The sequence below is a fragment of the Dromaius novaehollandiae genome, chromosome Z (assembly GCF_036370855.1).
Source record: "Dromaius novaehollandiae isolate bDroNov1 chromosome Z, bDroNov1.hap1, whole genome shotgun sequence".
Taxonomy (NCBI): domain Eukaryota; kingdom Metazoa; phylum Chordata; class Aves; order Casuariiformes; family Dromaiidae; genus Dromaius; species Dromaius novaehollandiae.
Genome location: NC_088132.1, coordinates 24,083,513 through 24,110,401, shown reverse-complemented (window position 1 = coordinate 24,110,401; position 26,889 = coordinate 24,083,513). Strand labels below are relative to the sequence as shown.

General features: G+C 39.3%; 1 protein-coding gene across 3 annotated transcripts in view; it reads right to left on the bottom strand.

Moving 5' to 3' along the window:
* Positions 1-26,070, bottom strand: part of ENTREP1 (endosomal transmembrane epsin interactor 1) — a 29,725-nt gene extending 3,655 nt beyond the window's left edge. Inside the window, exons 1-9 of one of the 3 annotated variants that reach the window (XM_064501318.1) lie at positions 26,000-26,070; positions 22,348-22,404; positions 12,508-12,618; positions 10,613-10,741; positions 9,705-9,812; positions 9,446-9,579; positions 4,411-4,540; positions 3,688-3,763; positions 806-946 (exon numbers count right to left, since the gene is read on the bottom strand). In XM_064501318.1, the coding sequence (XP_064357388.1) occupies positions 806-946; positions 3,688-3,763; positions 4,411-4,540; positions 9,446-9,579; positions 9,705-9,812; positions 10,613-10,741; positions 12,508-12,618; positions 22,348-22,359 (841 nt within the window). In that variant the 5' untranslated portion in view covers positions 22,360-22,404; positions 26,000-26,070. Of the gene's footprint in view, positions 1-805; positions 947-3,687; positions 3,764-4,410; positions 4,541-9,445; positions 9,580-9,704; positions 9,813-10,612; positions 10,742-12,507; positions 12,619-22,347; positions 22,405-24,916; positions 25,672-25,766; positions 25,950-25,999 lie in introns of those variants that run through there. The other 2 variants (XM_064501317.1, XM_026097891.2) reach the window with 2 other exon arrangements.
* Between the last annotated feature and the right edge of the window lie 819 nt (positions 26,071-26,889).

The following is a 26,889-nucleotide window of genomic DNA, read 5'->3' as shown; positions in this document are numbered from 1 at the left end:
AGAAAAAAAACATGACACAGGGGAAGCATGACAACATTCCATAGAATAGTAAGTGATAATCCATATAGGCATGTTCTCAATATTCAAAATAAATGGTTGTTACTAACATGTCCCCTCTCCACTTACTTATTTTTTGTGAGTGCTAAAAATGTATTAGCAACTACTGTGGGCATTCCAAAGCCCTCTAATAAGACTGCAGGACTCTGACTAGATTTTTAAGACTGTCAACAGAAACAAGAACTGTGCAACCACACCAGCAGTTTTCCCACAGCAGCTGAATTGGATCACTGACCTCCCCCCCGCCCCCCCCCCTCCAAAGTAGCTATGCCAAACTTCACTGGATGTCCACTGTGGGAGTTTCTTGGGCTTGGTTTGTTTGTTGGGTTTTTTTTTTTTTTTTGGTGCTATGAAGGGAGAGAAAAATGGTTATTCAAATTTAGATGCTCATACCTAAGATAATTTTGCTTTCAATTGCTTGCAGTAACACATGCCCTTGAGTGGTTTTAGATGTTATCATAAAAATATTCCACGTTTTCTCTTCCTCATCTTCACTCCTCCCCCAAACAAGTAGTACCTAATATAGACCCTGTTCTTAGCTGTGTAAGCCTAAAGAGAAGCTGGACTAAGATGGGGGGGGGGGGGGGGAAGGATATGATGAAGCAAATTGTTTGCTCTAATGTAGGTACTTTGTTGGGAGACAGTAGTTGATTTTGGCACTTTGTAGGTTTAAGGTACTACCCTTTTCTGATAATGTCCTTGTTAGAATTTATTACATAAAAGCATTGAAACAGAAAAATCAAGTCACCTTGAGGCAGCAGGCAGTGCAGTACGGGGTCACTTTTGGACCGTTTCTGTAGGGGATTGAAGGCTCTCTTGTCTGCAGGCACTGGGTTTGCATTTGAAGGTGAAAGGCTCACTCTGCTGGAAGACTTAGGAATTTCTTCATCTGAGTAATTGCAAATAGTAAAGGTGAAGTAAAAGCAGTCAAAATAAAGCAGATCATAAAATAAAGATTTGCCTGAATTCCTTTTATCTCTTTCATCTTTCCAATTAATCCTCCACTTAAAACACTCCTCCTTTTCCTTAAGGTGAAATCATATGCTGTGATACAGGCCATTTCCTTTTAGTGTATTCACTAAATACACTGGTGAAGTGGCTGGGTGAAGCCACTTATTTTTCCTCAAGTCTAGTTCTGTACTTCCATCTGATGGCACCTGGCATTGTATAAGGAAAAAAAATGTTCTTTCTTATGCAAGAACAAAAAGCAAAATTAATGTAAATAATCTCTTATACAGAACATTAAAAATGTCTGTGCTGTTATACTGAACAGAAAAACACCAGTGACTGAAGTATCAATGAAACTAAGTCCTGGGAGATTTGTGCTTGTTTAGTTACCTTATCTCCTACTTAAACACAACCTAGAATCTCTAAAAAGAAGAAACAATGACATAACCTATATAAAGCAGTTTCTAGCCTGGAAAGTTGCAGTAGGACCTAACAACAAAGCATGGCAAGCAGGATTAAAGAAGATATAATCAATAAAACTTCAATAATGCTGGTGGAGTTATGCTAACAGTCAGTCATCCTTGAGGTACAATGGTACTACTATTCTGTATTTTTTTGTTTTTACTGCTAAACTGAAGAATTAATTAGATTTCATGATCATATACTAATTCTTCATAATGCTTCAGATGTTAGAGGGATAACTGGGTAAAAGCTGTTGTGTATCCCTAGTGTGTGATGATACAGAGCAGCTGCCAAGCATCATCAGCCATCAATAGAAGGTTGGATGTGTTCCCACCACAGTCAGCAGGGAAACTCCCATTTTCTTTGACAGGAGTGCTTTTGACTCTCCCAGTTCTGCTGGCAGTGGGTAATTTCCATCAGGAGCTACACACAGTGGATCAGTCCTGATGATGCCAAGGGAATCATGGAGTTCTACACATATCCTCTGGCACTGCAGTTGTACCACATCATAAACCATGCAAATTTCAGCCTTTATTTATAGACTGTTACTTTCCACCAACTGAGAGAACCCATGAAATTACTCTGCCACGATTCTAGCATACCTCCTCAATTCCTATCTCCTTCCCTGGACTTAAATAAAGGAAGATACTGTTCAGAGCATTTTCTTTGCTTAAATTCATTGCCTTGGCATTCAGAAAAAGCAGTGCTCATTTTTGTTATCAAGATGCTTGCTTTCTCATTGAATCTGAATTTAGCAGCCATGTTAAGATTTAAATCACTCTTTACAAACCATTGTGGGGGGGAAGGGAGGAACAAAGCAGTTTGAAAGACAGGGAGGAAGGTGCGTTTTATCACATGAGCTCAGGTCTGCTTGCTTATGTCTGTCTGTGAAGGAAGGAAGTTTTTAAATACAACAATGCTTCATCACCCTTTTTTTTTCTCTTTGTAAAGAGACTTTACTTCATAATAGTTGACTCTTCTGTGATTTTCTTTTCCTGTTTTCTGTTCTCTTAACTTCTAAGCACTCATCATGCAACCCAGTGTTTGATATTCTTTTTCAGTTTGTAGTCAAAAATGCCCAGAGAAAGAAACAGCAGTTTTGTCTATGAAAAGACTCTGAGGATTAAACTTTGTGCTATCACCCTTTTGAATTTCTTTCTAGCCATTCACAACTGATGGGAAATTAGAAGCATCCAAATGCATGTTTTCAGAGTTTCAGGCAGACTGCTTTCCCTATAAGGGAAGTTTGAAAGAATTGTTATTTGATTAAATACAGCTTTATGGAAAACAACTTTTTTTTTTTTTTTTTTTTTTTTTGCTGTCATCACTTATTAGGGCCATTTCAACTGATAAAATTCACACCAAAGTTTTCCTGCAGCTTGTCATAAAAGTCGCAGAAGTGAAGCCATGGTCAAATAATGGTTTGGGTTTTGGGGTTTTCTTTTTCTTTTTTTTTTTTTAAGTATCTGTCTTCTTTACTCTGTATCCTTATGTTGTGAACGTTGTGCAGGATAGGTACACAGCCATCTTCTGCAGAAAGGACAATCTGCATTGTAATGGCAAGTTAAAATGAAGATTAGAGAAGAACAGATTTTCCTGTTCACCGGGAATGTATTGGAAAAGCTGCCTGTTCTTGCCTGGGAGCCAACTATGTTTTAAGTGCAGGTGTACACCACAACAAATGGAAAAGCAAGGCTGAAAACAACTCAGAATGTTTGAAAAACCATGAAGCCAATGTTGAGCAAAGTTTGGTCTGGTCTCTACTTGTGGTCTAGCCATATCCTGTACCAGTATGTGGACACTCATTAAAAATTCTTCCAATGAAGGCTGGATAACAGAGAAAGTCCCCTATTTAGCTCAACATGGCATTATTTTTTTTTTCCTTTTCTTATTTTCATCAGTAACAATGTCAACAGGCACCATCATGTACATAAAACAAAACCGGACATTATTTCTTACAAAAGGAAAACGTGTTTACATCTCATTTATTGACAAGACAGTTGCTATCCCTAAGTCCGTATATTATATCTTAAAAGCAAACAACAACTCTGAATTTTAGAGATCAATCCCTGTTCCTACCATCCCAAAACAATCACAGTTTTGTATCTCTGGCTTGCAATATAGTGACTGTCTTTCAAATAAATAATAATGCTGCTGCTGTATGAAGTCATTTGGATTGGGTAGAACTGTTTTAAAACAAATTTTGAAGTGTTCTCCTACCTTGAGAGGCCTGCCTATCACTTGTGTCCACAGAATCAGTAGCAGCTTCCACCACACCCATTTGTAGTGTATCTTCCTAGAATAAAACCAAAAAGTTGAAGATCACAGTCATCTTTTTCTTTGTACTTTTTAAGAATCACAACATCCACCTTATAAAGTGAACAGCTTTGCCTTACTGCAAAATGTCTATGCTACTTATTTAATTCCACCAAGGCTTGTGAATTTCTAAAAATTAATGTCTATCACCCAGATCAGCTAATTTTATTCTGCTGAGTATTTTCTGGAAAAAGCACCTCTCCTGAAAACACCAGTAAACGTGGATCGGAAAGCAAGGAAAAACTCTGACATAGTCCCACATGGGAGGAGAGTAGGTGTAGGAGAGAAGTAAAGCAAGGAGGTAGCACAGCAGTCCTACAGAATAACCAGCAAATGGTGTGCTCCACTGTGCTAGTTTGTTCCATTTCCCATGGTCAGATAGAGTTTTCCTCCAGGCACCTTTCACGACACGACCCAATTAGGAACAACTTCTTAACTGCAAAGGTTAGTTACTAACTTAAATCTTTAGTGACATTTTCAGTGATCCCAGATATGTAACCAAATGCATTCTCCTGCTATTTTTAAGTGAGAAAAAAACTACCTGATGGACATTTACTGTGTCTCAGTGCAACCTTACCCTTTCAGCAGAAAAACAAAATAATGCTTCTGGACTCCTATGGACTATACCTGTTCACAGCTGATCTGGCTCACCACAGCTTCATAAGGAGGAGGCGGATCCAGCGGGCAGAACACTTGAACTCCTTTAATTCCAGCTCCATAAATATGTGGTAATGGAATCACATCAGAGCCAAGCATCCTAGGATAAAACAACACTGAATTACTTTGTCACTGCAGCTTTCAACCTACAGAAAAACATGATCAGTCCACTGGCTTTCCTGTGTCAACTCAGATTTTGAAATCTCAGTCAAAGCTAATGAAATTGCCAACAGCTGTAAGAGATTTTCCCAGAACATGGCAGGAAATGGCTCCTTAGAAGGTGCTTCTCCAATGGGCTCACAAGGATTTTAAACATCTTAGGGCAGCACTGCATCTAGGAACCGATTTTGGTTTTATTTCACAGAGAGCTGGGACCTGCAGGTTCAAATATGGGCGGGATTTTGAAACAGATTTTTTTTTAAAAAAAACCTTTTTCATACGTCTGACTTTATGAATTACAACTGAAATTCAAGGTACTTCTGATCTCATGTTTTACATTCGGATACAGCTGCATAGCAACCAACAGACCCAAACGAAGTCTAGTTTTGTGATACTTGGTGAAGAGTATTACAGTTAATCAATTTGCAGAGACAGGTGTGAGATAAATATATTTTACTGTTAACCTCACTTTTCAGTTTTCAATAGAGAGCTCTCTGCAATCTTAAATATAGCAGAAGTCCCAAAGAGCTTTTTCCGTATCATTTTCCTCTTAGGAGGTGGCTCTGAAAGAGAAAAAATTAGTCCACTGTCTGGTGAAACTCTTTTTGGTAAATTTGACAACACGTTTATCTTATGCCACTTAACATTGGAACAAAGTGCTGTGACTGACAACAGAGCTGCCAAAGGGAGTTTTCCAACAAAATCTTCAGGGAAATCTTTGATCCAGACTGCCTGAGTCTTTCTCTGCTTTTTATTAATTTCCAAATGCTCTTCACCTTCTCCATTTCTATCAAGGCTACAGAAACTTACATTTTAAGCTGCATGAAAGCTATTCCAGAAAGGAGCTCCTGAGCAGGCATTGACTTGGTACTCAGCAGAACCTCAAGCAAAACACAGAAACCACAGGTTTTGCTCTCCAGATTCAGTTTAGACTCCCACCTATCACTGGTGGATATTCTACAGAAAAAAGTAGCACAAACGCAAATCCTTCATTCCAGAGTTTTGGACTTGTCTGGACACTGGCTAAAGGAAACAAAGGTGACTGAAAATCTTCTTTATGCAAGCTGAGAGGAAAATATAAAGGAAATGGAAATGCCTATGGAAGTTTGCTTCAGGAGGAAAGGAATAAAAACTATTTGCAAGTTGCAAAAAAAGACCAGGGGAACATTTTTGTGAAAGGCTTTTGGCAAAGAATGGAGATAATAGAGGGAGAAGCATAAGGCAAAAAAAGGGAACATCTGGTTAACTGGTCGTTCCTTTTTTAATTCTAAAATTGGAGGGAATAAAACATGTTTTAACTTTAGCCCAGCTATTTCATCAGTCCCTAAAAACTTCAAGATCATTTTGGAGAAGAATGGAGATTGGTATTTCATTGGCATTACCTCTTTGCACTTTACAAGTATTCCACTTCTGTGCTGAATCTGTGTTTAATGTAGGCTACATAACTATATGTGTCTTGAGCCTTAGAGTTTTATTTTATTTTTAAACATGCCTGATCTGGTCACAGCTTGAGAAGTAACGTTGTACCCAAGAACTGTATCATGTTAAATTTTATTAGAGAACACTCAACCAGAAAAGCATTCCCTTAATTGCCTTAATATAAAAGTTGTTCCCAGTGTATGGATGTTTGTCAGTCTGTTCTTTAATTTCCACTCTCTCTTTCTATGTAAGCAAGAGAAATTCATGCATTAGTCATGGAAATTAAATTAAGTGAGGAACAGTGGGCAGTATTCATCTAACCTTTTCTCTAGGCAGTTACTCCCTCTCTAGCAAATTAGATCCCTTCCATTATTTTCCTTTTCCAGCAACGGTAACACAGGGTAAGGACTTAGGTTCAGAGACTTTAGTTTATGGTATCAATACTCAGTCACTGCAGGTAGAAAACATTTACAGATTACATATTCAGTATTGTTTTACAGAGATCATAAGATTTAGGACAAGCAGACGTGGAAACAGGAAATATTGGGCAGCTTTTGAGATAACGATATAGGAAGGGAGAGAATAAAAGTTCAAGCTTTTTCAGGGAACTCCATAGTGAACAGCTTCTGTAGAATGCTCCCAGACTGTGACACAGTGCTACACTGTCTGTGCTATTTGGGATAATGGAGGGAAAAAGTACATCCTTCAGCATCTCTCTCCCATCTTCTATGGCCACACCTTAGCTGAACCACAGTGCCAGGACTTTGGCCTCCCAGAATCTTTAATTGTTCAATAGCAGTAAACACATACAATGGCTGTGAAACAACTGTCAGAAGGATATGGGCCTAATATGAGGAACGTGCTATATTTTAGAATACATGATTTGAATAAACAGATTTGCATTTTGGCAAATGCTTCTAATCCCTGAATAATATTTTAAATTGAACTGAGATAACATTTCTAGACTGTGAGCAATTGGTTTGCTGCCCAGAATGGATTCCCTCTTCTCTCAAACTCACATGCCTTATAATACTTTATTTAGTATTTTATTCTTCAGGTGGAAGCTCTTCTGTAACCTCACATGCTATTGTGCCAATTCAGAAAAATGACTTAATGACTTAATTACTATTATAAAATAATAAGATTAGAGATAGGAGTTAAACAGACATTTGTAACACTGGTCTGTTTTATCTACCACTGAATAAGACAAATGTAAAAGGCTTCCCATGAATAAATGGACAAACCAATTAATTGGCTGTGCTAGCATACGGTTCTGGCTCTGCAATTTAAAGGGTGGAGGAGAATGACGGCCCATTCCAAACATGTCCTTAGCACATACTTTGATCACTGCAATGCTTCCTTTCTCCCAGGCATGTATTTGTTTTGGAATTTCCCCAGATGCACTTTGCAGATAGTGGTTCTGTCCCCTGGATGAAGCTCCTGAGACACTCCCTTTTGCACAAAGGTTTTGCATGCTGTATTCATGGGAGTGTAGCACAGAAAGGCCGGTCATGGACAGAGCTTGACATTCAGGGTACAGACCAAACAGGGAGGGGAATGAGATGTGAGAGGAGACTGGAAGAGCAAAGACCAGGTCACATGTAAGTCACTCGGCTGGACACTGTGGATCCATTCTAGAGTGAGTCATATTTCCTGATCTGCCAAGAACGGAAATTAAGTCTGTCTGTTGCTTTCAGCTTCTGCCTTGCTATATCCTACCTTGACCACTTTAAAACAAGTAGCCTGACTTTGGAAGTACATCACCTTCATTTACATATTATTATCAACAATTTTAATGGAACAAAAGGCAAGGTGGTTATCCATTATCAACCCACAGAAGCCTTAAATATTGTTGAGCAGCCCCCACTGTGCCAAAAATAGACAAAGAGAAATACCACTGTCAGGAAAGAGATAACTATCTAGAATGATATGCCAGACGAACGACAGACCCATTTTAAAACAGGGGAACTGTGACAAACATATTTGAACAAATAGCTAATGTTCCAAAGAGAACACTGTCTCCATAACTAGCATGTTAAAGGCTTGAAGCAAGACTCAAATAGGATGGTTTTAACAAAACTTGGCATTCAAACTCAGTCTTCTGCATTTTACACCACTTTCCTCCTTCTAAAACTATTTCTATATCATGTTACCATTTTCTGGGTAAACCCACAAATGTCTAATTAAGCCTGCAGGTCATCCACACTATTCCCGATGAAACAATGAAAATAAACAAAATAGTCCTGCACACTTGCACCATGCAAAAAGCAGGAGTTTTACATAGAGTTCAATGCTAAAAAGACAGCTTAAGCATCACAATATTTTACCCAAACATTGGGTGTTCACAGCAGAATAATGCAGCCCCACGTGAGTCAAACTAGTAAACAAAGCTCACTTTCAAATTATTGTGAAGACTGCACAACCACTCTGTATACTTTCAAAAGGAAGGATAACAAAACCTAGAAGTCACCAATCAATTGCAGGAACTATAGAAGTCAGTAAATCTCAGTAGTGCAAAATAATAGTTTTCATTCTTAATGGACAAGCTATAGCTTTTTTTAACTCTCTTCCTGAAAAACAAAATCCAAACTTATATTTTAATGTTCCATGAGACAACTACAACAAAGAAAGCAGCCTGCAATAGAAGGATTTTCTGCTCACCATCCTCTTACTCAGAAGAAAATTCATAAAGCTATTGTTTTATCCAATTCTTTCTTCCTTAAAATTCGTTTTTGTCATAATGAATTCAAAAGAAAAGGCAGAAAAGAACCTAGCAACTCGTGACTATCCCCTTTTCCTATTCTGATAACTTCTCCCATGTTACCTTTCATTCCACCTCTAATCCCACAGCTACAATTTGAAAAGAAGACCAGCAATAGCAGGTATGAATGTAGTCTGACTACTGCGCTAAGCCTTTTCAAGTACTGAGATAAGGGTAGTAATTACCTGGCCTGACAGAACAATAAAAACACACGGTTCAATCATTCAATCGGCCCTAACTGACAAAAAAGGGGAAACTGGAATTTTTCTGGCAATAAAGGTCTTTGGAACAGAAGGGCCAGACAGCTATTTAGGATCCTCTGCCCTAGAAGCTTTGCCAAGAAGTTAGGCCTGGCTTTCAGCCTTTGCCCTGGCACAATCTTCGCAGCATCACAGAAGTTCTCAATCATGTCGTACTGCAGCATGTGTCTTACTCGGAAACAGTTCCTATAAAATCTAAGGTGAAAACTGCAAAACTATACCTATCAGCCATACTGTATTTACACTGCCTCCTTATTCACCAAAGGATTTTTTTTCCTATTTTCCTTTTTTCTTTTTTCTCCTTTTTTTAAGTAGACAATATTTTTCAGTTAATTACAGTGAAAATTGTCTTGAATTAAGATTATGGAGTGTTCCCAAAGACACTAAAAGAAAGATAGAGCTTTACCTATGAGTCATTCTGGGAGTACAAGAATAAAATGTTGCAAAGTATGACGGAGGTGGCACAGGTGGGACAAAATCTTCAGGATCTGAAACATGACCTTGTTCTTCAGTTTCTTCTGTGGAAACCTGAGATTCATCCTAATCAAATACAACCTCTGTTAACAAAGCTTCCAATTGTAACAGAACGTATTAATAGGTTACACAATTCTGTAATTTTATTAGTACTACTGTTTTTTATTAGGCAGTGCCTTGCACTCACTTACTGCGCAGGTTCTTCTTGTTGCAAATATCTGTAAGTAACGCAGAGCAGCTGCTACCAAGCAAACTGTGGTGGTGAGAGCATTCAGGGCACAGAGAGCAAAGAGAACTTTCTGAAGAACATGAAAATTATGAAAATTAAAAGATAAAATTAAGGCATTTGTAATTATCACAAAAAGCAAAAAAAGCCCACACAGAAAATACAAGGATCTATGACAATTAGTTTTTAATTATGTATGTGATGCAGTCTTCTGGATAGTTCATCTCAAAGATTGGAATAATTTGTAAAACTTTTTTGCCCTATAGACTGACAGAGAGATACAGAAGGGTTTAAGACTACTCAGCTGTGATTTACAGTCCATCTATTCATCCAAGAATTATGTCCTTTCTGTGGGAAACCCAGATGTGAGATAAACACCATTAAAGGAAATATTACAGCACTTCTTTACTTGAAAATGATGTTATCTGGAAGTTGCATTTTAGATGTTTATAATCCAAGAAGGACTGAGTATGTGAGAAGAGATGACAAGGTCTCAGATCATCACCTAAAATTCACAATATCTTTATCCATGCAAAGCTGTCTGGATTCAGCTATAGCTTCTGTTGCATAGAATACAGAAAGGACAAGAGCTGCATAATTTAATTCCATTCATAGATCTAGAATTCTTAAAGGACTGTTAAGATCACTGAAGCTGACAGCTTCTCAGATCAGGAATGGACTGATCAAAAAAATAATCTAGAGACCAAAAAAAAAAAAAAAAGTTACAAAACTATAAGGGGCTCATGACCAGTGTAAAAAGCCACAAGATAAAGGAATTTTCTACAGTAAAAACGGCGATCACTTTAGCACTGCATTTTTGCACAAGAGTGGACATTATCAAAGAGGTCTTTTTGAGCAGTGCATGCAAGGTACCTTAAGAAGAAGGTGAACAGCACTACATGACTTCACTGGGTATAGCTTCAGCGCATTCTCCTTTTCTGTGCATTTAGTGGGATGAAATTCTTCACAGCAGAAACAAATCTTGTTTTCACCCATGTCCACCTTTAAAAAAAATTAATTTATTAGCTGTTTTATGCAAAACTTTTAGCTGCATAATATAGAGCTAATGCTTTGAACTATATCTCTGACAGCAAAATAGACCAAATTACAGACTTTTAGAATTAAATTTGTACAGTTTATTATGCCAGTAATTTACACATTATAAAACTGTATTATACATACTTCCTATCTGCAAATAGATTTTATGGATAATTTCAGAACATTTGAATACAACTTGATTAGAATTAAAGTTGCACTGATTACTGAACAATCTTAGTATCCAAACTCCTCCAAATCCAGAGAAACTTGAAAGTTCTTTCTTTGACACGTAAACCACTCTGTATTTGGAATATATGTATTCTCTTTGTGTGAATCATAGGCATATTTTGCATTCTAAGGATAGAATGACACCCACAACTGTAATTTCATCCCAGTCAAATCAGTGATGACTACGCTTGTATGCCACCAATGTTTGCAATTTTCAATAAATCTTGTCATCTTAGTTTTCAAGTAGAATTCAACATTTCTCTATCTAGAGATATTGCCATTTGTTCAGCTATCAAACTCTCTATAGTCACAGTGTCAGAGGCTTGCATACACGAGGTTATGGAATAGTATATGATTTTGGAAACACCTTTTGGTTTTGTCCCATCTTTCCAAGCACAGATGACTACTGACATTCCTCAGACATTTAACCAACTTGTTTGGATTAACATTAACAATTTTCAACACTGCTTCAATATATTCAGATACTGGGCCAATCTTGACTGCCAAAGTGCTTGTGAACCTTGGATGCTCACTTCTCTGTTAATCCTTCACATTCTTCAAATCCATGCCTAAAACATGATCACCCTTATTACTGAATGATCTTGTATCCTTCAGTTTAATTTAAATTATTCTACTGTTTCTGGCTCATGAATAGACATTCTTCCACTTCATCAGATACCCATATGGGAAAAATCTTTTGTCTTCTGTCCTTCCTTGTGCAGACTGTTCTTTCTGTCAGTTAAAAGTGTTTTGAAAATCTAATATGATTTGATCTTCCTTAATTTTTTCTCATAGTTCTTGCTTTAAGGGATGAACTTGAATTTTGCTAACCAGGTATACCAAAGAAGAAAAAAGAATCCCACACACAGGCTATACTGACAGACCAATTTTATAGTTAACTCAATAGTTAACTCAACAGGTTTTATCTTTTTTGGGTAATGATATAAAACCTTCCTACTGGTTCTGTAAAGGATTATTATTTTAAAAAAATCAGTATACAATACTGGTAAGAGGGTTTCTCTAAAGATGTATTTGAAATTCCTTCCTTTATGACTCCATAAAAATGACTAGAGAGCCTCACAGAGAATCACCTGTGTCAGACCCTGATCACAGAACCCAGGCTACCAGTGAAATCAAACAAAATCATTTCTGGGCTAACTATGCTCTTCTAACAAATAATAAAAGCTTTCACAGCACACCTTTTGGGGTCTTTAGTTTTGGAGGTCAACAGCTTACGAAAGCCCCAATCCAAAAAAGCAAGTATTTACAAAGATAGATAATAAAATTATTGTTATGGATTTCAGTGAGTCTGTTCACAATTTTAAGTGAATCAAGAGTCGAATCAGCAAGTTTTCTTTTCTCCCCACCACGCTGTAGCTGTATTTCAATCTCTTGACATGTACTACTTTTTTCTCTGCATATAGCACCTTCTGTGATCCTAGCGTGGTGAACTTTTGTGGCATATTGTCAAGAACTACACATGAGTTACCATGTCTGCTCACCAAATCACATCTGGGTACACTGGACACAAACTGAGCGCCTTGACATCCTAATATAAATCCAGCCAGGTTCAGAAGAACACAGATGACAGACAGCAGAACAAACAGGTTAACCTGAAACAGCAAAATAAAGTTAACAGCAGTGGGAACAGGATGATGAAACAGATTCAAGGAACCTATAACAATGCAAATCACATTCCTGTGTCAGGGACAACACTCCCGTTCTGTGTGATTTTCAAAACTCCCTTAACTCAGTAAATTGTTACTGTTAACACTTTTACTGTCTCTCTCTCCTCTTGCAGGACATGCAGGAAGAAAATACATTCAACCATTGAAAAGTATAGGTTTTCTGAAGTGTCCCCTTCCCATCCCCCCCAAAAAGGTTTTGTTTTCTTTTTTTTGCTCTTCCAGGCCACCTCAAAATTTCTGAATATTCTAAGAATGTTTTTTCTACCGAGAGGTTTCCAAAGCATTGTCCAAATCATCCAGCTGTCCTATAATGCCAGCACTGTAATGAATGGGAAGATATGTCAACAGGTGCAAAACATGATTTGCAAACTTTGAGTTCCATTGTATGTCATACCATTCCATTGAGTATGTCTTGCAACACATTTGGATCAGTAAGAAACCTAAGAGGAAACACCTTAGGACAATATTTGTTCTGTATAGAATTTTCAGAACTATTCTCAGCACAAATAAATGAAAAATATTTGTCACAATACAGTGAGGACAGAGACTTTAATTACAAGACTGTATTTCCTCCTGACTACTAAAAACAAAACATCTCCATTCATAAATCAGACAATACCTTAAGTTTTATAAACATCTGAAAGAACTACAATGTCAGAAGTAACGAAGTACTTGAAATAGGACAAGCAGAATCAGCAGATAAAAAAGCCCTGTCTTTATGTAGGGCCTTACAATCTGCAGTTGTGCTTACATGAGACTGAGAATAAGGATTTTAAACACATGCAAGAACTTTTACAGTCCTAATTCTTATGTGCAAAATTTTTCTATACTTCATGAGAAAATTGAGGAAGCAATACAGGTGAGAGTACTACTTTGAGATAAATAAATAACAGGTTCCTGTCCTGATCCATTTAAATTTCAAGCACACAATCCCACAAAGCAAATTTCAGGTCTTCATGTCCAAAAGAATCCTTGTTAATAGCCATCTGTTCACTCTGGTTCCTTTGTATCAAAATTAAAAATGCAAGAGAACACAAAAAGCTGAGGAAGAGAAGGACTGCATGAGGGACAGGCTCAGCTCTGCTCCAGGTAATTTTACAAAAGATTCATCAGCAAGAGGTTCGTAAACACGAAGACAGCAATAGCTTTTCAAATTAATTTGGCTGAGCTATCATGCTTAACTGCTTAAATATCTGGTCTATAAATAAATCAGAGCTGTTGTACCAATTATGATCCTGTTTACTTAAGTTCAGGAAAAAAAAATCAATCCTGAATGGTTGAGAGCCAAAGAGCATTACTGTGCAAGCCCATTCCTTAAATTATAACATCCCATTATGAGTAGCCATTGCAGAAGAGTGACTATGATACTATCACACAAAGTAGGCTTTAACCTCAAAAAACAATAATTAACGGAGCTAGCAGTACCTCCCTGAGGAGGATGAGGGTTCTTTTGTATTAGATACACTGAGAAACAGTATTTTCATGTAGCTTTATAAATATCACAAAACCATAAATAACAATTTTTAACATTAGTATGGATTTTAAAAGCCATTTGTTTTTCATACACAGAATTAAATCATTTTTTGAAATTAACTTGTTGCTCAGCGCTGGATGGATCAATACCGCTTCTGATGACCTTATCTAGAGTATCTCAGTTACCTTTCTGATCAAAATTACTCTGAGAAAATTGATGAATAGATGGACATGAAAATCTCATGCAAGGGATACTTTTCCTCTCTGTTCAACACAAGACGTTACTAACCTGAAACTAGTCAGCTTTGTAAATGAACTAGAAGTCACTTCAATGTAAAACATCTTCATAATGCAAATCTCAAGAAACTAGATGAAGGAAAACGAGAAGTTTTCTTTCAAATGATGAAGAAAATGACGTCCTGAGTACTGAAGTTACTTTGTCAAAATCATAAGCCAAGGTGGACTGAACGAAAAAAAGGCAGAAGCAAATTCATGTATTAGTTTTCCTCTTTTGGTACAGAAACTGTTATAGAAACAAGAGCAGTCCAGTATACCCCTCTATAAAAAGAAAAAAATTCCAGCACTCCTAATGGTGTACAAAATCTTAGATAAAAAACATACAGATTTCCTAAAGAAACATATTAAAACTAAAGAAGAAAAAGCAAGAAGAGTAGTATTATTCTTACACAGATGCAAAAGCAGGATGATAATTTGTACATTGCTGATGTTGTAATAAATTCTAGTGTACAAAAGAACCTCTGCGTTCTCTTATATGTATGGTCTATTTGAACCTGCAGAACCTATTACTCAGAAAATCCCAATGGAGATGAAGAAACTAAAAACAAGCCTTCTATATACAATCTGAAACACAGGCACTAGCATGATCAGAACTATCACATTCACTAATGCAAGCAAATAACTGTTTAGCAAACAGAACTAACTGTTTAGCACAATTTGTAAAGAGTAAAAATGTTTTTTGCTTCTGCTCCCTTAGTGGTTAGTATTTTTGGCCATCCCTTTCACAAGTATTCCAATGACACAGTCAAAGCATCTTATCACTGATGGACTACAACACAACCTTTAAAGCAGTGAACATGTCTTTGAGAAGTACCTTTGAGAAGTACCTTTCCAAGGATAAATACCCTTCCTTGAGATTAATCATTACTTTAGGTACAACAGCAGAAGTGCTGACAGAATAGCAGGTAGGACTTAAGCTTCAGAGACCATAATGACTCCTGCATCACTCATTTCATCAGTTCCAGGAAACCGTGACAAAGATCTTACTTTGAAATTATGCTTTTGTTAGACATATGACCTATTGGACTGGGTTATGACAATGACAAAAGGCAAAGATAGGTTGGAGAATCTTTCAACATAGGCCAGGATATTCAGATTATGGTTTGCTATTTTCTAGCAATGTATCCTTTAATTGTTTAAAATAAAATATTTATGAACTATTTGGCCAAAAAAGTAAAAAGAAAGCAAAAGTCTCTGCAGTAGCTAGACGAACTAACAGTCTCAGTGCTCAAGGAAAGAAAGGTTATAAACCTTACCATACAACCCAGTGACAATTATCCAAAGAGAAGGAAATTGCAAATTTCTATATGACACAATGCCTTTGGAAGCTACTCCTGCAAAGTCATGGTTTACACATCATGCTTTTCTCATGGCTTTATTTCAGAAGATATATTCTCCTGCGGATGCAAATTTAAATGCCTTCTCCATGACTATCCACCTACAGGTAAAAACAAGTAAGAACACTTTCTATCACAGCGAAAGTAGATTCCACCCATATGTAAACCAGAGAAAAAAGTATCATCAGCTTAATATAAAAAAGTCAGTGTATGGAAGACACTGACAATGGCAAACATGCTATTTTAAAAGCAAAACCAGAGGTAACTAGTCCACACTGCCGTGACAAAAATAGAAACAAGTCAAATTATGGCATCAGTTTGGCCCATTGCCCTTAATCTTTCCAGCATTAGATATACACGCACTGTGGACAGCTGCAGAAAGTCTTGAGGAACACTTATATGAATTAAACTACAGAAAAGCAAAGTGTATTCTGATGTTAGCCACATTATTTATTAATGCCTTGCTTGGATAATTTTTTTCCAGGAAGATCATCATCATGCACTTTGAGGGTTCTGTCTAAATGCTTTCAGCCAATCAAGCCAATACTGCTGCTGAAGCTGATGGGAGTTTTGCCATTAGCTCCATTGGTAGCAGAGGCAGGCCAGACTTAGAAGATTAAGGCCCTAACCCTGTAAATCATTCTGCATGGGCAGACTATTATGCCACAGAGGAATTGTTCTGACTTTAATACATGCACACTATTACAGGACTGTTGCCCAAACAGGCACCTAAATAGCATGCGAAAGAAAAACCACTTGCTCCATATTCGTTAACTTATGTGTCTTTTTATGCTCTACATATATATTTTATAAGCATCCTTTTAGGAAAAAATAAATCAATGTATTAATTTTCCTCCAGATACACAGCAGGAATAGCTAGCTAAGCATTAATTATGTGACCCTGCTAATTTTCTATCAGTTGTGAAAGCCATTTATTGTGGCTCACAGAGATCTCCAATACAACTCTCTCTCAAAAAAAAGTGTCACATCAAAGTAGAAGACAAATTCATTTATTTAACAAAAAACACCTCATACTTTAAATGCAGCATTAGAACTCCTCAAATGAATTAGGATAAGATGATAAAAGATATAAATATCAGAAGAAACCTGAGTTAGGCTACAGATAAGGCTTTTTATAGTGTCTCACACTTTTTAAAGTGTATTTCCTTGTATTTTTTAAGACTGACTTCAAAATCTTTGCACGAATATAGCTCCTTACGTTAATGGTTGGAGATCTGTATCTGAATGAAGACGTTAACATTGAGCTATCCTCCTTTTAAAAATCCAGAGAAACATGCACCACTACAGTAATTCTCACTGAAGCTAAATGACTTTGCTTACTATGAAGCATGTTGGTAGGGTGAGTTTTGCAGTATTAGGGCGAAGATCTGCAGGTCCTGTTCACACTGCTTTATATTCTTGATAGCAGTGAAGAGCCTGCAGAGCTAAAATTTATGGAAGTTCACTTCACTAGCACCAGAACTATGTATTTAGGTCTAAACCTTATATCTTGATTAAATCCATGCAAAGTAGCTAAGGTGCAGGTATCATGAAGGTAGTAACTCACCTTAAAAATTTTTATATAAAAGCTGCTAGGAAACATTTTTCTTCTAATAAAATTTTTCAGTTAAAGAAAAGGTTTACATTAAAATTATTCTCCAAAAGCTCTTTCAAATAAAAGAAACCTTAATTCCAAAAACTGTTCTGTTTTCCAATGAAGGTCTCAAAATTTTTGTCATAAAAACAAAAATATTAACACTTTTCATTAAAAAAATTTTAAATAAAAATTTCAAAGCCCTACTGTTACTGACCACACTGTAAAACACGAGGAGAATCCAGACTGAACTGCTTGGATGAACATGCAACATTAGCAAAAAAAAACCATTGTTTTTATGTGAAAGCTGACGATACATGTAATGACTATAACTATAAAAGCTTACCTGCTTTCTAATAGTGGAACCATAAAGCATTCGATATAGCTCAGTGTCAGAGTTCCATTCACCCCATCTGCACCTGCACTGTTAATTTCTTGACTGCAGATACAAGAGTATGCATTTGTGCGTACTGAACTGCTCCCCAATCCTTGCAGTTACCACAGTTATACTCTTTCCAGACAAACAGCTTGGTTCTGCCTTCCTGCATAGTAGCACTCCTTTCAGCTTTCATGCCCCCTCATATATCTGGTCATAGCTGATTTTCCCTTTAGTTGATTTTCTCTTTAGCAGCAGAACCAAATTTTTAAACAGTCACCAGAGAAATGCCTAATTTGAAGGCTCCGTTAGTGAAAAAGACAAGGAAGCCTCCTAACAAGCACACTCAGCAGGACTGCAACCAATTCATACATGACTGAGAAGGAATGGACGCTTCACTAGCAAAATGCCTCTGCATTCGCCAGAGTCTGTATGGCTCCAGGTACCACCCGAAAATGCAAAATAAACTCACAGTGTATTGACTTAGTACAAATCAAGATAAAAGTAAGGGGACTGGCTATTATAGCAAAATTCAAAGATGTGAATTACCCTTGGTGCATAAGCAATAAAACAAACAAGAAGCTAGGTTTCTTCAATTAAAAATAAAATCTAAGATCCTGTGACAGGAGAAAGTCCAGAAGCAGACAGGAAGGAACCAGCTTCTATAAAAGCAGAGAACACCATCTAGCCCAAAACTGTTTGGAACCAATATCCAAACAACTTTGGAGGAAAAAAAAAGTTTCCCTTTCCCCCATAAACACACTCAGAGAGGCATATACAGGAGGAAACTTCTCCACTGGAAGAAAAATCAGCTTCAGAACACAAATGTTACAATCTGACTTCCAAAGTAGCTTGACAAGTGATACCCTGATCAGAAAACCTCCAACAACTAAAAGCAAGGTAAGATTTCAGAGTGCTGAGGTTTCTCAGGAGATGACTGAAGGCGAAGAATGTCCTTCAAAAGACCTGATTACAATTATCTGATTACAATTGAGTTTTGTCTTGCAGTGCTCTGTTTCCAGGACTTATTATTTACTCACTATCTTCCCACATTGCACTATAGCCTGGGTGGCACAAAAGAACAAACATGGCCCTCAAATTTTATTTATTAACAGCAGGTCTTACAACAGTGCACCCCCTTCAAGACTGTTCTCTGCTCTTGTGGCTGGTGGTACTGAAGGCCGTCACCAGCTGTATTTAACTGTTCTCCCCTTCTTTCTCCCCTCCAGTAGAGAAGACTAACAAGTCCTATTTGCCTTCGATATTGCAGCCACTTCCCAGTCCTTCTCTCATGATAATGCAGTCCTGTGCCTCCCCCTGCCCTGAGCACCATCAGTGACTTACTGTCATGGGAAAAATAACCCAACTGTTTTTATTGCAAGGATTCAGATTGAAAGTGACAGCTGTCTTCCCCTTCTCTCCATGTCATCTCCTCCCCCCACCCTTCTTTTCCTCAGGCTGGCTGCAGCTTTTTTACACCATGCTTGACAGGTTAATGACCCTCAAAAATAGTTTCAGGTATCCTTTAATCTCCTCCGGCCTGCAAGAAGACTGTCTGAGCCATGGGACAGTTTGGCTGTTCACAAAGAATAAGCCAAGGCAATGAGAAATTACTGCCTAAAGGGTGTAGATGGAGAGAAGCATTCTGTAAGCAGAGTCCATCATTTTATGGGAGGAACTATACTGCAGCAGTGAAAAGGAGTTGTAGGCAAATAGCTGTATTCCAATACGGTTCAGAGATGACAGGGCTCTGAAATCCTGAATCAGAGTATCAAACAGGTTTCTTTTAGAAAGAACTAGAATTTTTTAAATGAGGTGAAGAAAAATGTGAATTATTTTATAAAATTCTCTAAGTACTGCAAACTGACAATTAAAAGAAAAAATAAGATACTAGAAGAAAACATACTAAATACCATTATCATGTGCAGAAGACTAAAACCTACCACAGACTACTCTGAGGAACAGCGCCTCCTCGTGGCCAGATTCTGCAGCACTCAGGGCCACTGTGATGGTGGTGAAACCCAACTCCTGAAAGGAGAGAGGTCAAAAGGATGGAACCCAAATGTCTACACTTATTTATAGTCTAATTGCTACATCTGAGAGCTGTTAGTATACATCAAGGTAAATTAAAAACTGTATCTAATTGCCTAATTCGGGCTGAAAAAAGCTATTTTGGAGGGTTAGATGCACATGAAAAATTCTAAAGGGCACTTAGAGTGCAAAAGAAACTGAACTGAGCAACTGAAAACAGCTCTGCTTAAAAAGAAAGATGAGAAGAGGCCTTTGTTTAATAATACGAGAGCATCTGAAGATTAAGACATAAGTATATAGGAAAAAGAATAACAACCATCATTGATCCCACAAATTTATGCTGTAACTGTTAAACATAGCCCAAAGTCAACGCATACAGATGGCAAAATGCTAGCAGTACAAACCATAGTAATTCATAACAAGGGCTTGGGATAATCCTGACCCCTCAGACTTCTGGAACGGCAAGAGCACAGGTACCCCATATGCTAAATATCTAGATTCTGTAGCAATCTTGTAAAACCACCTTCATATGAAATCAATCCTTTCTGCAAAGTTTATTTGCTACACAAAAGCATTCAGTACACCTGGCCACTGCTTGAATTAAGGCATTTCAGGAAGACAGCTGTGTGATCTCTGCTTCCTTCATAACAGGGAGGTGTTATGCTATTTTTGAACAGGCTAGGGAAAAAGAATCAGTGCAAAAGTCTCAGGAAAGGAATTCATTAGAAGTGTACTTACAAGGAGTAAGTGCAAAGGAGCCTTGCATAAGGAGTAAAAAGGGGAGGTGCAGTCATAGCTTGAAAAAGGAGCATGTATCAACGCTAAATATGTTTCTGGTTTTTAGTAATGAATTTTGTAACTCTAAGCCTTGCTGTATAAGCAGGATTATTATTCAGGCCTTTAAGAAACCTGTTTTTACAACTTACAAGGTCAGAGCTCCCAAGAAAAAAAGTTCAAGTTACTAGAAGGTGGATATATTAGAAATCTAAGACCAAATCAATACATTTATAGACACTAATGATCTTTTCTTGATAATCTGTAGTTGGTTCTATTCATGACTCCCTTTGAGCGTTACTTTACTGCAGCCCTATAAACTGTTTAATCACTTTTACAGATGCTCATTTCCTTTTCTGCACTTTTGGTTTACATAATCTGACTCTCAACAATCAAACCTCTCTAAAATACACATACAAACAAGAAAAAAATACACGCTCAATTAACAAAAATCACACAATCAGAATAACTGTGGTTGGAAGGAACCTCAGGAGGTCTCTAGTCCAACCTCCTACTCAAAGCAGAGTCAACATTGAATTCAGACCAGGTCGCTCAGGGCTTTATCTGGTCTCAAAAACCTCCCGAACTGCTGCACAACCTTTTCAGGAAATATAAACCAACTGTCCTAAAGATCATTTGGATATAAATGAAAGGATCAGGAAGAGTTTGTTCTTTAGTATTTAGGTAAAACTAGAAAGGATCCACAAAGCTTATACAAAGTTTTAAAGTTAATATAAAAGAGAACACAAAGGAGAGAAAGAGAAGAGACAAAAGGACACTATGGCAATAAAATGCTGTAGGAACAGTTTAAAATATAAATAATACAGAAACACTGAGCACCTTACAGGGCTCAGACACTTCAAGACAGATGGCATTTATATTTATTTTCATGAAAATATGGTGCTTTTAAAAACTATCAGATTGAGAGCCCCAGACACCAACCTGCTCTATTTATCCACAGAGCCAGTAAAAAACTTGTTTTGCTCCTGCCTATGCTAACCAATGCACCATCAATGAGTATCAACTGAGTTGAGAAAGAGCAACTCATCCAGAGCTCACATCTCTGATCCTTTGTACTTTTCCCACTGATGACCACATGGAGCTGTAACAGAACTACAATACTTCACAGATCACCAGGAAGCATCACAAAAATAAAACAATTACTTTGTTGTGGAAAAAGTCTGAGAAGAGACAGTATGGCAAAAAAACTTCAAATCCTTTTTTCAAATCCCATCTCTGAGACATCGAAAGCCACACAGCTCTAGATATCACTTACAAATAGAAACAGCTTACATACCCCACACATCAGTTCGCTTCTCTTGGAACAATGTAATGTCAAACGTATTTGAAAGAACAGCATTGGATACTGTAATACAGCACTGCTAAGGTTAGCTCTCAGATCTGCTGTCAGGCACCAATACAGTGCAACTGAGCTAAGCTTTCAAACCAATTTCCTCATTTAAGCTTGAGCAGCACTGTCTCACAGAGCTGAATTATTTATTCTAAATGAACATTTTCTTATACCTACACAAACACAAAAAGTGCTCAAAAAAAAAAAAGCACTTCCTCCAGATGCAGTTCTCCTTTGCCCTTAACAGAGACCATGTCCTTACAGACAAGAATATAGCCTTTCTTGGTTTTTGACTTCTCTTTCAACAATCACGACTCTACAGTCTCCAAGGAGAAAAAAAGTTAGCTTTTTGCTAATGACTCTATTAAATCAAGAGCATCTTCTGGCAATTCCCTTACAGCAAATTTTAATCCATACTTACCAAAAGTATCATTGGTCTCTTCCATGTCGTTAAGCCTATGATTCCTGATAAGATTACCTGCAACATCAAAAACCATACCATTATGACAAAGCAAACAACTGTACACAAAATTCCCGTTATGTGGCGTTTATCACTCCTATGATAAAAAGTAATTCAGAGTGCTAAAGCAATGCTGGAAAGTGAACTTTAAAGCAGTGAATCAGAGCCTCTACTGATAAGATTCTTCACTTCTAAGAGCATCCTATCAAACAACATAATTGGTACTAACTTTTTAATATACTGTTCTGTTATTATTTTCATTCCAGTAAATGTGCATGCAGATGAAAAGCTATGCCAGCAATTCCCACATCATTAATTACCCGAGAAATAAGCCTTTCAGCTGAGGACATGTTTCTTTTAACACAGCTAAGCAAATCTAACAAGTGGCTATCCCTTCTCCACTCCTGGGCACCCACTTCAACCACATCATTCAAGTCTCCAACTACACATTCCTGCCACTTGCCTTGTGCAGACTCAGGCCCTCCTCTGACCATTTCAGTGAAATAAACCCCAGAGAAGGAACCCTACCAAAAAAAATTGAAGAGTTTTCAAAAAAAAAAAAAATCTCTGTGCACTGACTCACTATGAAGCCTGGTGAGTGCCAGTATTAATGTAAGGAGAGAGGACAAAGTAGAAGCATCCCCTTCAGCAGCAGTTAGCTGTCAGACCAAACTTGCTGAATCACATAACTGTAAACTAGCACTTTACTTTGGAGGGCAAAACAAGGAAAGAAGGAAAAAGTAGTACTGAGAAGTGAAGCAAATTACATATCTAAGCACCCTCTCACTGGAAGGATGGGAACCCAAAAGAAAGACATGTCAGTTTTTCAGCAAGCTCTGCAAACAAGGAGGAATACTCCTGGTATGGGGGGCTTTGTGACTAAATCGATCCACAGCAAACTCCTACCTTAAAAAGAAACAAGAACACTAGAATGGGAAGTCGCCCACTAGCATTTTCAACAAATCCCTTCTATAACTACATTAACTTGACGTAATTAACTGGTCTAGCATAACATGCGTATATGACTTGGCCAAAACACCTACTGATATCACCACTGGTGTTGCAAAACCATATACATAACTTTTCAGTTTCATAACAGAATATTTTTTTTAATTCTGTAAGTGCAAAATAGTCACATGATTTTATAATAAAGTACATCAATACTGATGTGAAATGGTATTTTGCCTCAAGGACAGCAAGACTGATTTGATTATGCCTGTTAAAGCTTTAAAATATAAGAAAAGAAAGCCTTCCTCACAGTTTTCCTGCTCTGCACTTTATCAGTGCATCACAATCAGGATGTTGTATCTAAAACAAAAAAACAGACACATTCTCAATTTCAACTTTTAATTGCCTGTACCTTTACAAGATGTTTCTGGGCTAAAATTTTTCACTCTTGCTTTTGCACCTGAAAATGCATTTTTGGTAATTTTTCCTGATCAAATACATTACTATTTCAGAGCTGCTACTAAAAAAGTAAAGATATTTTCTCATTAAGAAAGAAATTGATTATTTATATTTTGCAAGAGAAATTCTAAAACATTTTAAAAGCATAAACATGGCTTTATGTACAGGCCTCTAAGGTCCATAGGTTATACATATTTAAATAAACTTGACTTTAGTCTAGAGTAACAGTAAGATGAAAACTGACAAGAGAGACACCCAACATATACACTTGGAAGGTTTGGTTGTTTCTCCCATTAAGGCTGTGTATACTTTCCAGGACGAGTATTTCATTATACATATAAATGGGTATAAAATGACTTGATCCCCAAACCACAGATCATTGAGCACATTTTCATACGTTGTGATCAACACTGGAAACGTAATATAAAAATTAAAACTGAGGGCTACGCTGATACTGTCCAGATCACCAGCAGGAGCCGACCATATCGGCTACTGAACATTACTTGCTCATTGTTCAAGGGCCCACAGACTTTAATCATTTTGCTGTATTTTCGTACGCCCGCACGTGAATCCTGAAGGAACCAGCTGTGCTCTGTTCCTATTAATTTTGCTTCTGCTTAGCACCGTGATACAAGCTGTTATGTATTCTCTGTTTATAAAGGCGCAGTTCAAAGCAGAATCCAACAGGCGACGGAGTAACTTCCCTCGCTGCTCTTTACGAAACTGTCATACTCCCACCCATGTTTTTTTTCTCGGACTATTACTATTTTATCTCTTATTAACTGTATAAAGTATACGGAAAGAATATTCAACATGTGCACATGCACCGCTGCCGGAGAAAATCTCCTTCCGATCGCACGTAGTACTAGAGTACGATTTCCTAGGAAAAAGCGCACATCAGAAAACATGTTGCCACGCTAGCTGCCTCGACGTTTGCCTATCGCCCTGTGGGGTTTACGCTGCCACCGTAGGAAGACCGTTAGCAGAAGCGTACCTATCACTTCCACGTAACGAAAAGCTTGTTTACTTCCACAAAAGCGCGTACGGGCGGACGCAGGGGCACCGCCAGCAGCGGGCCGGCACCGCGCCGCTGTCCCGCGGAGCCGCCCGCGCCCGCACTCACCGAGGAGCCGGCCCAGAAGGGACAGGCGTTCTTCACCTGCGCCGAGCCGCTCAGCGACAGCGCCCCGAAGCTCAGCGCCACCATGCAGCAGCCCAGGATGAGCTGCAGCAGCCCCAGGGAGAGCAGCGGGCGGGCGGGCAGCGCTCCGGACCCCGGGCCCGGCCCCGGCCCCGCGGCGGCGGCGCGGCGGGCGGAGAGAGGGGAGAGCGCGGGCGGGCGCGGCCGCTGCTGCGGGAAGCCCGCGCGGCAGCAGCGGGCGCGAAGAGGCGGCAGCGAGGGGTCGGCGGCGGCCAGCGAGCCCGGCGGCTGCGCCACCGCGGTGGCGGCGGCCGCTGTCGCCTGGGGGACGGCGGCGAGCCCCGTCACGGGGCAGCAGGAGCCCGGCAGCACCACCGGCAGCGACATGGGGGCGGCGGTCGGCGCCGGCTCCCTGCGCCGCTCGCGCCTCACGGGCAACCGCCGCCGCCAACGGCCGCAGCCCGCGCCTCAACGGCCGCCGCCAACGGCCGCGGCGCCGCCCCTCCTCTCACCGCCCAGCGCCCGCCGCGTCCCGCGCTCAGACCGCCCCGGCGGGCGCCCCCCCGGCCCGGCCCGGCCCGGCCCTGCGCAGCCCCGCCGCCCCCACAGCGGCGGCGGCTGGAGCCCGGCACGGCCCGGGGGGCACGGCCGGCCCTCGGCCAGGCCGCGGGGGTGTCCCCGGCGGCCGCCCGGCCCCCACGGGCCTGTGGGCACCTATCGTGCTGTCCCGCCCGCCTCCCCTCTTTTTTTTTCCCTCCTTCCCCCCAGCCCTCTTGCTTGTGCCCTCCCACCCCTCCTCTGGTGCCCTTTTTCCGTTGGTCACTGTTGTTACCAAAGAGTAAGCCTGAAGTTTTAAAATAACTCTTCCTGGCAGGAGGGAGGGGGAAGTCGCTGGATTGCATTTCGCGTTGTTGGCACCTTTCCTGACAGGAGGAGGAGGTTTGGCAGAGAAAATGGTGCGTCTGTGTGTGTCTGTGTCCAGGCACAAGCACTGTGCCATGTTGTCTGAACAACGATCAGGGCACAGCAATTTCAGGTGCAGCAGTCGCAGAGTTTCTTTTTTACCTCCCCCGCTTTTTCCCCAGGGAAGGACGTGTTGTGGCAGTGGCCTGTGCTTCTGTTGCGCTGGCAGAGATGTTCCCGGCGAGGAGGCACAGGAGTGTCATTCAGCCGTGTGCACTGCTTTTCCAGTTCAGCCAGCGCACTGCTCTACCTGTTGGGCATGTCTGAGCATGCCTTGGAAAAACAGAGACTCTCAGATATGAAAAACAGCTTTCAGTACTACAGGAACATAAACTGCATTAAAGGTGCCACTAGCACATATTGGCTCACCTCTCTACAGAGGAAGGTGCAGGTCCAGCCCTCACAATGTGTTTTTGGAACTGTGCTGCAATAATATGTAAGGTCTGATCCAAAGAAAGGAAAAGATTCGGTGTTAGAGATACTGCTCTTGGAATCAAATACTTTGGGCACCTCTGTTGATTTTCTACCTGAAAATTCAGGATTTAGAGCATTCCTTACAAAGAAAGATCACCTGCCATCCTGGACCACTGTCTTACAATCAAATTCTCACAGATCAGACTTATGCTAGGGCTTGCGGATGAGGATTTGAAGCAAAAGATTTTCATGTGCGAGACTGTGTAAGAGGTCTTGGCGAGTGCTACTGCCACTGCGTTTGACTGTATGTACTTCCACTATTTAACTATTGCAGAGATAACAATTTAGTGCTAACTTACAAGCCGTTTTCTGAGATTTTGCCTTTTATGCAGTGAAATTAAAATACAATTGCAGATACTGTAAATACACTAAAAGCTCCATCTGACCCCAGATTTATTGCACTACCGACACCACAAGAAGCGTTTAGATCACAGCAGAAAGTCTCTTTATGTTGTGTTCAGACTTCAACTACTTTAACCACTTCAATTACACATTGCTATGACTGAATAGCAAGAGTG